Source organism: Monodelphis domestica, chromosome 5, assembly GCF_027887165.1.
Source record: "Monodelphis domestica isolate mMonDom1 chromosome 5, mMonDom1.pri, whole genome shotgun sequence".
Taxonomy (NCBI): domain Eukaryota; kingdom Metazoa; phylum Chordata; class Mammalia; order Didelphimorphia; family Didelphidae; genus Monodelphis; species Monodelphis domestica.
The window spans coordinates 65,836,569-65,849,740 of record NC_077231.1 but is presented as its reverse complement, the minus strand read 5'-3'; the positions used below and the strand labels follow the sequence as shown (position 1 = coordinate 65,849,740).

General features: G+C 34.8%; 1 protein-coding gene across 1 annotated transcript in view; it reads left to right on the top strand.

Moving 5' to 3' along the window:
• Positions 1-8,957, top strand: part of SLC6A15 (solute carrier family 6 member 15) — a 35,055-nt gene extending 26,098 nt beyond the window's left edge. The window contains exons 8-11 of the mRNA XM_001364335.4: positions 2,644-2,836; positions 4,262-4,421; positions 6,458-6,620; positions 7,506-8,957. Coding sequence (XP_001364372.1) covers positions 2,644-2,836; positions 4,262-4,421; positions 6,458-6,620; positions 7,506-7,877 — 888 coding nt within the window. The 3' untranslated portion in view covers positions 7,878-8,957. The remainder of the gene's footprint in view (positions 1-2,643; positions 2,837-4,261; positions 4,422-6,457; positions 6,621-7,505) is intronic.
• Positions 8,958-13,172: the final 4,215 nt, after the last annotated feature.

Here is a 13,172-nt window from a genome sequence, read left to right as displayed (position 1 = left end):
AACTATTCGTATACCTTTGTCAAGAAAATACGAAGCAGGGTCATGAAGAGTGGGTGGGTCATGACTGAATACCAACAAGAAGTTACATCATATTTTTATGAGATAATGAAAATAATATATTAAAATTATATATTGTTTATTGCATAAACATTTATAGTTCAGCTATAAAATAAATTTTATTCAGAAATGTCAGTATTTAATACTGAAATGATTTTACTTGTTCTGATCATATGTGAAGGACTTATGACTTTTTTTGCCTAGGGCATTCCCAGTATGGGAGCTCCCTTCTTGATGGCAGAGAGCACTGTATCTATAACATAGAAGATAGTTCTCAAGAGGCACTTTGATTTGCTCAGTATGCTGAGGATTTAGATCTAGGTATTCATGACTTCCAGCCTAATGTCTGCTCTTCCAGTGGATCTGTGTCTGCTCTTATCATGTCAGCTCATCCCTTTGGGACCATCTCCTCTTATAAGCTTAGCACAGGCAATCTGTCTAACTGTATGGTGGCCTTGGGTTCTCTTAACATCTTAGAATCACAGTGGAGAATGTGGGATTTATCCCTATGGCCACACTGAATATAGATGCTAAAATATAACCATCCCACCTGGTGGCAGTTTTTTTATATAATTCAGTGACTCTGGTTACATGGTGTAGAAGATGCAGTGACTACAGAGTCAGCCTTAGAATGAAGAAGATAAGAATTCAAATCTGACTTCTGATTTCTATTGGTGGGGTGGCCCTCGGTAGATTATTTAACTTCTCAGTGGGCCAGGCAATTCTTTAAGACAGTAAGTGGCAGAAGTAGCTGATCTACATCAATGAAATCACAGGTCAGGACAAAACAAAAAGGCAAAAGTAACATGTAGAGAATGCTTTTGTTTTTTTTTTCTCTTAAATAAAAAGTAAGCTCAAGCATACCAAAATTTAAAAGTAAATGATTATATAGTATTTTTCTTTTATTCTTGTGGTAAGTGGATTATGGGATATATATTCATTTTTTTTTCAAGGTAAAAGAAGCAACATGAGAACTCATTGAGCTTTTCAAATCAGTCATTATGTATACATCTCAGAACTACAAAACAAGGAAGATATAATTAAGTCTGAGGAATAAGAAGAGAATATCCCACCAGGAACTTATTTTATTACAGTTTAGAAAGAGGTTAAGTGGAATTGATATGCTACAGTTGTCAAGTCATGTATTGCTTGGGATGGAAAAGGGAAATATATAGTTAATTTTCAGGCAAGAACTTTGGACCTTTTTCTCTGTAAGAGTTTGAGACATTTATTCTTAGATGAGATCATCAATGAGGTTACCTAATCTGGTTTTGTTTTGACTGTCTTCATTGAAAAATTGTAGTCAATAAGTGTACATGTAAAACTATTCTTACTCTAAAGTAATATGCAATTGGTTATATGTTCACTGTTTACTGTATGAGAATATGCCATGAAAGTTAATATATCAAATTGTAAATAATTTGAAAATGCCTTTGTCAACAAGGAAGAGGATGATTATGTATATACATATATATGTGTGTATATATGTATAAATTAGTGAGGTGATGATCTCAAGCTTTTTATGTGAAAGCTATCTTAGCCTGAATATTTTGTTACTAATTTTTGTATAAAATGGTTGTTTTTGCCCTTACTTCCATGTCTCTTATTTTAAATTTATTTTTCTATTTTGATCACATTTTTAATATGTAGCTGGATTTTTATTTCAGGATTTTTCCTTAGGAGATTCTTTTAAGATTAATCAGAATTTTAAGTCCTTAGAACTCTCAGATCAATCAGATGAAGTGTTCTTGGTAAGGATGATAGTCAAGAGAAGTTACTTTTATTATCATTTAACCTGGATGTTAGTCATGAAAGACAGTTTTGCCTGGCAAGTCTCTTAAATTATTGTTAATTATTATCATAAACTCAGTGATGCCCAATGCAATCTTAGCCAAAATAATAAGAAAAGAAAACCATGAGCCTCCAGAAGATCTGGAAGAGTTATCAGGATTGTACCAGTTGATGTTATTCTCTTAGAAAATAGCAAAGGACAGATTGTCATTCTTCCAGAAAATTTCTGCTCACTTGGTTTTCACTTAGTTTGCATTCACGTGTTTTTTTTTTCAATTTGAAAAAAAATGTTTTTTCTTCATATTCACTGATTTATTAGATCATGTAGAGTTTAAAGAGAAAAATACTTTGTAATTTTTGTTTGGCATAGAAATAGATGTATGCATATATTTCCCTCTGTAGTCATCAAACAATATGTCTTAAGTGCATGTATATCTGCAGTTGTGAATTATGATTCCTATTTATTAGTTATATTGGGCATAAATATAGAAGAGTTTCTTTTGACATGCTTTTAATGGGAAAGATTAATTCTTCAAAAAATATAATCTTAGGATATAAATTATTCTGATTTGTTGAAAAAAGTTAAATCTAGTGGCAGACTCTGGATCTAAGAAGATGATATGACAAATTAAGTAAATTGCTATCAACTATGTGTTGATTTCATTTCTGATCCTCTCGGTGCCATTACCCAGAAGTGAAATCCCTTTCTACCATTACTACTTCCATATCAAGCTGGATACCCTGTGACCCTTCATTCTCCATTAACTTGATTGTTTCTTGTTGCCTCTCTTATAGGCTGTACAAGGGACAGGTTTAGCTTTTATTGCTTTCACTGAAGCGATGACCCATTTCCCTGCTTCGCCCTTCTGGTCAGTGATGTTCTTTCTCATGCTCATAAACTTAGGACTTGGCAGCATGTTTGGAACCATCGAAGGGATCATCACCCCAATTGTTGATTCCTTCAAAGTCAGGAAGGAAATACTTACTGGTGAGCCCCATATATTTTATGATTCATTCAATTACGAAGATGGTTTTTACTCTAGTGAAGGATCAGGGAAGTAAAGAAATATTATTTTCCATTTTGGCTTTTATTAGCATAACGTCTGTCATGAAGTCTCATAGCATAATAAATGGTGGAGCTAAAATTCATACCCAGATTGTCCAATCCCCAATCCAGTACTCTTTCTTCTATCCTCAACTGCCTCAACATTTTATTGTCAAGTCCTTTTAAAAATCATATTATTGCTCAGATATTTGGGCACCAAAAATCCTACTCAGGCTCCTTGTCTAGGCATGTCTTGAAAATTAGGTTAATGAATACCAAGTTCTGTAAGCTTTGCCAGTCTCAAAAGGCTTTGAGTTTCAAAGTCTATAGTGGCCTGTGTTACTTCAGAGAGGCCATGAAATAATGGTATATATTTGGCCATCATTGCTCAGGAAGGCAGTCTACTGAGGTATAAAGGAATTATCCCCTACTTCAAGAGGATGATCCCCACATAGAAAATGTCTGTTATAACATATACAAAACCAGAAGAATAACAAGGATAAAAATCCATGGCATTTAAAAATAATTTAATGGTATTCAAAAAGGTTGTAAGTATCCACAAAGTTCAGGGTAGTAGCAATAAGCAGTGTATGATCTCTCAGAACATAACAATACATTTTCATTCCAGATTTAAACCAAATAGTAAAATCAAAATGGAAATTTGATCATTTTTCATCACCAGTTTGAGTATATGCAGAGCATTGGCACCCAGCAGTCTGTCACTCTGGCTGATTAGAAGACATTACATAAGAAGAAATAAATTCTCTCATAGCATCTAGGAGGTGATGGACTACAGATTTCAGAGTTGATTGAGTTTACAACCATTCCAATGGCTTAGTTAGAGCAAAAGTCAAAGTAATCACCAGGTTAAAAGAAAGATGAGATCACCAAGTTATTTTCTTTTAAAAATATTCTAAGAATGAATGAATGAATGAATGAAAAGGCATTTAATATGTTATATGATAGGCACTGGGAATATAAATACAGACCCCATCACTAAGGTGCTGAGATTCTGACAGGATGAGATGGCACATTAAGAGAAGTGTTATGTCCAGGGAAGAGTGTTTTGGTTGGAAAAATCACAGGTATAGTGGTTGGAACCATAGCAGAGTAGATCTGACTTTCCATGAGCAATGGGTATACCAGAACTGGAGGGTAGCTGGAGGTATGTTCAGTTAGGGGCAAAAATTTCACCAGGGCGCAAAATAAAAACTCACTCAAGGCTGCCTAGATGTAGAAGCCCTCAGGAGGCATTCACTAATCAAAACAATGTGGGTCATTACCACTAAGTATTTAATTTTAATGATAGTTTTTAATAACTGAAACTGAGGATTAACATGTTTTTCTTGTTTGCTTTTTTCCCTTCAGTTGTCTGTTGTGTTCTAGCATTTTCTATCGGCCTGATATTTGTGCAACGTTCTGGAAATTATTTTGTCACAATGTTTGATGACTATTCTGCTACCTTGCCTCTGTTAATTGTTGTCATTTTGGAGAATATTGCTGTTTCTACTATTTATGGCATAGACAAGTAAGTTTCAAAATACCTACTTTGTTCATTTTTTTTGTTGTTGTTAAAGGATGAGGTATTGTGGAAATCACAGCATTCTGCAAAATAAAATGATAGGTTCTTCCATTATTAGAGGCTTCCTTTGATGTCTGGGTTCTCAAAGGTTATGCCAGCAGAACACCCCGGTTCTTGTCTAAACCTACCAAGATAGAAAGATTTTGAGTAAGAACTTAGTGATGGGGACTGTGTGTCTACCAGCCAAGAACCACATTCACCACAGGGAGGTGCCCATCACCAGTTTTGTAGATTTTTTTGGTCACATCAACTCTTGATTACTAACTACTAAGCTGCTGTATCTCTGTTGGTAGAACAACCATGGTGATGCAATCACTGATCTTTGAGTTGTGTGCTTTAAATATCTCTCTTTCACCATTCCTGTTCAGATAAGCTAGGTGGGCAGTTAAGAACCAGATTCTCTGAAACATCCAACAAATATTGCCATGGCTCGTTAGCAACACTTGAAAACAAGAGCACATCAAAGAACTAAATGAGTGGCTGTATCATGCAGTGGATAGAGAAACAGCCTTGGCAACAGGAAGATATAGGTTGAAGTCTTGACTTTGATACATGCGCTCTCCCCCTCTCCCCCTCTCCCCTTCTCTTTCTCTGTCTGCCTATCTCTGTCTCTCTCTGTCTCTGTCTCTCTCTGTGTCTCTCTCTCTCTCTGTCTCTCTCTCTTTCTTCTCTCTCTCTCTTTCTCTCTCTCTCTCTCTCTCTGTCTCTCTCTGTCTCTCTGTCTCTCTCTCTCTCTCTGTCTCTCTGTCTCTCTCTTTCTCTCTCTCCCCCCTCTTTGTTACTTTCTCTCTTTTCTCTCTCTCCCTCCTCTCTCTGCCTCTCCATTTCTGGAACACTCTCTCTTGTAGTCCTCAGGCTATCCTGCATGTCTAAGCAGAGTCTATCTGATTTAATTTCGATTTCTTAAGCTACAGGGAAAGTTTCAAGTGATGTGACATTTGTTACAATATAATCATCTCAATGATGCCTTCATACCATTACAAAATGAATTCTTTTCACACAGGCAAACCATTCAGATCTTTAAGACTCTCTTAAAAGACTTAAAATGTCACCTTCTGGGTGGATTTGTTTCTTAAACCTAGAAAACTTCCCTAAACCAAGTTCCTAAATACAGTGGATCCTTTTCATGGCGACTCAAAACCACTAGGGTGAATTTCAGCGCTGCGCTGGGCTCTAACACAGGGCTGTCATGGGAAAGAGCAAGCTGTTTAGGACTAGGCTCGGTGGAACTCCAGCTGCTGCATTTTCTTAGTTCTTTAATATTTTATTGTTATAGAAGTAAGTTTATGCTTACTACAGAGGGCTATTGCAACTAAGCCCTTTTTACCATTTGAATTATTGCCCCAAAGAAACTATCACGGAATTAGTACATTTATTTCAGTAGTCATTTCTTGTACTTAGCACAGCGTCTGGCTCAGAATAAGCTCTAAATAAATGTTTGCACGACTGTTGATTCTTTTCAACCAAACCTATAATTTCATTGGTATGGAGAACTTCTAGTGAGGAAATGCTCTGTCCTACTATACTGTTGCTGGCTTCAACTTTATCATCTTCTATGCCCAGGACAATAAGAAGGCGTGACTTACCTAAGGCCACAAAGTCTTTATAAATGTCAGAGGCAAGATTTTTTATAAACCCTTATCTTTAGTCTTAAAATTGGCAGTAAGTGTAGATTCCAAGAGAGAAGGACAGTAAGGGATAGGCAATTAGGATTAAGTGACTTGCCCAGGGTCACACAGAAAGGAAGTGTCTGAGACCAGATTTGAATCTGAGACCGTCTCCAGGCCTGGCTCTCTATCATCCACTGAGCCACCTAGCCGCCATTCTTGGATTTACTTTTAAGAGTTTCTCTGATCAGATTGTTTACTGAAGGAAAGAAAGTGATGGGAAAGGATCTTTAATTATTTCTTGGTTTTAATTTATAATTGTAATTAATTGTTAAATTAAAATAGTTATTTTTAATTTTAATGATTTATTTTTAGGTTCATGGAAGATCTGAAAGATATGCTAGGCTTTGCTCCTAATAGATATTACTACTACATGTGGAAATATGTTTCTCCTCTCGTGCTATTTTCTTTATTGATAGCTAGCATGGTTCAAATTGGATTAAGTCGACCTGGCTATAATGCGTGGATAGAAGATAAGGTAAAAGACAGTGACTTTCATTTTATATAAAATCTGTATAGAAACTTCAATTAATGAAAGCTATCAGTTATAATGCTCAAGTATTGTTTTCTGAACATCCTATTGAAAATAAGGTCATCTCTTGTGTAGGGCTCTTGAAAGTTATTTTTCTATTCCCCAAATCTGTGAAATCCAATTTGAAAATTGTTGTTTATTTCCTTTCAATACTGTGGTAATATTGACAGATAGCTATCATCCATTATTATTAATTATTATTATTAATGTAAAATGTAAAAATAATGTTATCTTTCTAGAAAACCACTAGAAATCTATTTAGCAAAATTTCAGGAATATTTTAACTTAAATATTGGCTAATAGCAGAATATGTTACCCAGAAGGACATAATTGTTACTTAAGAATATCTTTTATATTAAATTATTATAGTTAGTCTCTTAATTTCTGTGACTATGGTAAAATCTATATTTATTATAAATTTTCTAGAAAGTACAAAATAAAGTATATAGGTTTTTCTGATTATCTAGGGAATTCTAGCAACTTAGACGAATGAAAACAATTTGAACACTTCAGAGTTTTCCCTGCTCACAGCATTTTCCTCAACTGTCTTAATAATTCAGGCAATGTCTTTTCCATGGACAGCGAGTAACAGGATTTTTATAGCTAACAGGCACATTTTCTCAAGTGATAGTATAAGAAAAAGTGTCCTCAAAAAAGCCAACTCTAAAAATTTCCTATATACATCTGCTTTCTGTAAGTGACAAGATTAATATACATGTGTTTCTAGCCCTGGGACAAATTCTGCCTATTTACCTATCATCTCTCTCTATGATTGAATAGCAGTACAGCAAGAGCACTGTTGAGAATATTTATTTTTGTTGCTTTCATCAGGCTGCTGAAGAATTTCTGAGCTTCCCTACTTGGGGCCTGGCCCTCTGTATATGTCTGATGGTGTTAGCGATCCTTCCCGTCCCAATCGTCTTTGTCGTTCGCTGCTGCAACCTTATCGATGACAGTTCTGGCAATCTTGCATCTGTGACCTATAAGAGAGGAAGAATCATCAAAGAACCTTCCAACTTAGATGGAGATGATGCCAGCCTCATCCATGGAAAGATAGCAAGTGAGGTGCCTTCTCCAAATTTTGGTAAAAATATTTACCGAAAGCAAAGTGGTTCTCCGACTCTTGACACGGCTCCCAACGGACGGTACGGAATAGGGTATTTAATGGCCGATATGCCCGACATGCCAGAATCTGACTTGTAGCTCAGAAACAAAACAAAACAAATAAACAAAAAGTCCAATTCACCTTGTATTTAATTTTTATCACTGAACATTGGCTCTATTAAGAGAAGCAGTAGAGGCTTCGCTTACCAGAGTACGATCTCAGGTGTTCCATGTCTCCGATCTTTAATCCCGACAGTACATGATACAGTCAACTGGAGCATCCCCTTTGGGTTCTTTGGTTTACATTTGCACTGAAGGGATGATCAGCAAATCTTTCCAATGACCTAGTTCCTTCATGTTCTCCAAGGTTTTTTTTTTTGTTTGTTTGTTGTTTTTTTTTTAAATTCTCAATTGTATTTTAAGATATTTCTATCTTTAAAGAACAGGTATTACCTCAGTTTGTAATAATAACTGGATTTAATAATATCAACAGTTCACAAATGATGTACCTTAAAAAAATCATCCTTTTGCCTTCAGGGTAAATCCCCAGCATTCAAATGAGCTCCTAAGCTGTTCAGTAAGTGTGTGCATCTCTGCACAGCTGTATAGGTATATGATGTAGATAAGGGTGTACTTATTTTGTTAGCAATGATGAGGATGTAGGCAGTTTGCTTGAAGAAACCTGCAAAATATTTTCTTATGTGATAGATAGCTGTATAGAGTAGCATCAGAAACAAGGCAGCACTAGATTCCTGGGTCACTGGGGACTACATGAGTTGTAGCTGTATATTTTGTGTAAAATATTTGCTTTTTCAGTGTGAAAACGATGTAAGAGTGAGTCACTCAAGACTCTTAAGGATTGTGCAGATTTTGCATTTTTTTCTATGCCGTGTGCCTAAAAACTTACTTGATATTTATTGTGGTTCCAAGATTATCCATAGTATATTTATATCAATATACTTCTAATGTATATATGTATATTCTTAGTACTCTAGGTACTGATTTGATAACTCAAAAGCAAGATGGCCTTTGTTTAGTCAGTTTCTGTTTTGCTTCTGTTTTTGCAAAGAGAAATTCTCGTGGATGCATTTTTTCATTTGGTTTGGTTTGGAGTCAGTAAATTGTCAAAAAAATTGTATGGCATTTCATTTGAATCTACAATAAAGATCATAAAAATGATTGATGTGTTGCTTTGTAAGATGCATTATTTTCTTTGGGCCCACGGCTTGTTGGTAATTTGAAGAAGTGGCAAATCAAAGTATACACTGTGGTTGTAAAATTACTTCATGATGGTGAATTTGGGAATTCCTACAAGGGCCAAAAGGAGTAGGCCAATACAATTATTTGCTTTCTTTAGATGGGAGGGCGGGGTGTATAATATCGTGGCTGAGCTCAGATAGTGTGTAATGCCAGATCTCTCCCCTAAAAATTGGCGTTTTATTTCTTTTAGGTGATTGACTTTATACATTTTCCCAAAATAATAGTTTATATAAAACTAAGAGAACACATTCCAATATATTAGTTTTCAAATGATAATTTTTTTTCTTTTCTGGAACCTTCCTTTAATTACCAATGTTAAGATTGAACTCCAATTCCTATTTCCAATTCAATTCCAATTCCAATTCAGTATTTCTAAAGCATTCTGTATTACCATAGAAAGCAAGTATTGCTTTATTTTAGGCAGCTGTTCTCTCTCAATATAGTGAGCTCTTATATAGGTTAGGAGGGTGAGAGGGGTGGAGAGAAGTGATCCAAGATACTGTTCAAATGAATTGGATATTTGTAATGAAAGGAAACGTAGACAGTGGATCTCAGAGCGAGATTTATGTCGAGCCTCTGAAAAATTCCAGTATACCAGGCAAATCACTTAATTTTTCTAAACTAAATATATTTCAGAGAAGGTGCTGACCCACATTGCTAGAGTAGTATCTTCATCTGAAACTTCCCTATGCCAGTGAAATCACAAATCAAATCTCCCTTATTCATATTTTAAAGTAGATTATTTATTTTTGTATTGTTTAAAATGTCTCATTGTTTCTATTCCTCTCACTCATCACCCCAAGAGCCCTCCCTTATAATATATATACATATATGCAATATATGTAATGTAATAATAAAAGAATTTTTAAAAGAAAAAAAATCAGCAAAATTAGTTTGTTGATTTAAAAACTATATGCCATGTTTCAAACCCATGGTTCTTCATAACTACAAAAGTTGGACATCTTTTCATATCTTGTCTTCAGGGCAAAGTTTGGTCTTGGCAATTTTGTAACATTTATGACTAATAGTTTTGTGGTGGTTTTCTTTCTATTTACATTGCTGTAGTCATTTGTGTCTAGTTCTAGTGGCTCTGATTACTTTAATTTGCATTAGTTGATATAAGCCATTCCATGCTTCTCTGTATTATCAGGTCCTCTGCTTATTGGATAGAAAAGGGCCATTAAAAATAAGGGCAGATTATGGATTTAAAGCTAGAAATGATGTATCATGTAACCATGGTAAAATATTCTTAATTAATTAATTAAATAAAAATTTCCAATTCAAATAAATAAATAAAGCTAGAAGTGATCTTCAAGGCCATCTAGTCCAACTCTTTCATTGTGATAGGTGAGGAAACTGAGACCCAGAGAGCGTTGAGCCCAAATCCTCAAACTTTAATACCAGAACTTTTCCCACAATATTATGTTGGCTCTTCTTTGAACTAGAAAGGGTGGTCACAAATACATTTGTCACTCTCCTTTCTCAAACACTTGTTTGCCTTTGGGTAGACCCAAAATTAATGAAAACTCTCTCTTAGCAATAACTTAAATCCCTGATCACTGATGATGGAAAACATTGGGGTTATCTTTTTCATAGTGGTGACATTAAATATTAGCCTTAACTCTCTCCCATTCCATTTTTACCAGTGTAGTCACTTGGCATTTTTTTCTCTATCTTACTCATTTTTATTTTGTTAACAGTTCTGAATTATCTATCAGCAAGGCTCAGATCTCCACCAAGTCTTTCTTGGGGATAAAATATTTTCTTTTCAGACCTAGTTCTCATATTAAACCTATTAATCAACCCAATATATAGTGGTTAAACCTCTAAAATTTTAATTTGTTGCCTGAGACATATCTATTTTTTTAAATCTTGTTCAGATATTTTACTTAAATCTTCTTAGGTTTGAGTTCTAATATACTATTAAAAGTATACTATAAAAAGTATATATACTTTATATATATATAAATATAAAAAATATACTATAAAAAGAAACTGAGAGATGAGAATTTATACTATAGGTAGATATTGTCTCATTTGCTATTTTATCCTTAAAAGGGAGATGAAAATTCTCATGTTTTAGAAGTCTCATTTTTGTGATAAAATATTTCTTTTGAATTATATTCACCCATTTTGGTCAGCTGTTGATATTTTTTTATTAATAACATGTTTGTTGAGCCCTGTCAAACCTAATTATAATGGGAATGACCCACATCCCTCATTTTAATGCACAAAAGCCTTCAGAATAGTTTTCTGAGCACTTGTCCACTTGGGAAAAAATCAGTGGCTTTCTTTTCACATTGTGGGCACCTCCAGGGACTTTGGTCCACATGAGAAAGATCCTCAACATTTCTAGTAGGTGGACAATGTGATATCTCTGAGTATAAAAGCATTTGGGCATAATCCTTTTTAGTTTCCAAAGAACTCATCTTCTAACTGACCTTTGAGGAAGAATACATGCAATAGGCTTTATCTCCATTGATCAGAAAAAGAAACTGAGAGATGAAAATTTAAATGACTTGACCACGATAGGCCACCAGAAAGAGCATCAGAACAACCACATGAATTCAGGTCTGCCCACCTCCAAGACAAATGTTTTTTAAACCACACAAATCATAAAGCATAAGTGCCAGAAGAAGTGATAAGGAGGGGTTACAGTGGATAAAGCATCAGGAAGACCTGATTTCAAACTCAGCCTCAGACATCTGACAGTTATATGGCCTTGGGCAAGTCACTTAACTTTTGCCTACCTCCATTTATTGATCTGGAAAATGGAATTAATATAAGCTCTTAAACACGTATCTCGCAAAATTGTGAGAATCAAATGAGATAATATTTATAAAGTGCTATGCATCCCTTAGAAAAAATATATAAATGCTAGCTATTAATTTGATTACATTTAGAGATGCTCTCTAGTACTTTTTTGTACAATAGAACACTGGTCATCTGACAAAACCTATGAACTCTGTCACAGAATCATGTTTTAAACAAAGTGCTTAATTTCAACTAAAGTCATTAATTAATTTATTAAGTTTTATTATTTATTAAGTTATTTATTAACTTACTGTCATTTCCCCCTTAAGCTTCTGAAATCCCATTTTTAACAACCCTTCCTATAATGTAACTTTTTCATTTTAATAAAGCCTTTGAGAACTTTAGGCTTCAATAATAATGACTTTTGAGGTAACTGTACTAAATGGACAGACTGGGTCTCGAGTCACGAAGACTTTAGTTCAAATTGAACTTCAGACACTTACCAGCTGTGTGACCCTGAAAAAGTCACTTAGTCTCTGATGGTTTCCTCCACTATAAAATAGCGATAATAATACGGCCTACCTTGAAGTGTTTCTGTGAGGATCCAGTGACATAATATTCATCAGAATGCTTAGTCCAGCTCTTGGCACTTAGTATGTACTATATAAATATATATTCCATCTTCATTCCTAATCTCACCCCCAGACTGCAAACAAATGGCCTGTCTAAGCTCACACAGGTAGATGTAAAACCATTCTTATTTTTTATTCTTTTATTCAATAAGCACTCAGTGTATCTCTAGCCAGTGAGTCAGCCCCTCTGGAAGTCAGAAAGAAAAAGTGAACAATCACCCTTGCTAATTTTCTCTCCTTTTCCATCAGTCTTCCTTCCCTTCCTCTGGCTACTTTTATTCTGCTCTTAGGAACAAATCAGGGGTGCACATGATTATAGAAGAAGGGATCTGACCACCTAAACTTTATACAGATGATTTTATAAAGGGCCTTTAAATAATTGGAGAAGCTGGGTCTATCTCTAAAGCATATGCTATATGATAACTTCCCCTCCACTCAACGGCAGCTTCCTCTCATGATCAGTGGTTCCTGGTACTACCATATTATCCTGCTTGAACTTCCTGACCATGCTTGACTGCCATATTCTTCTTTTAAGGGTTTTTATTTATTGTTTTAATTCTCACCCAACATTCTTTTTAAAAATAAAAAAAAATTGTTTTCATGTTGGTCACACTTTTATTTTTTTTTGGAAATTTTAATTTAAATAGTTGATTTAGAATATTTTTTCCATGGTTACAAGATTCATGTTCTTTACCTCCCCTCTCCCTAACCCCCTCCTTTGGCTGCTGTGCAATTCCACTGGGTTTTA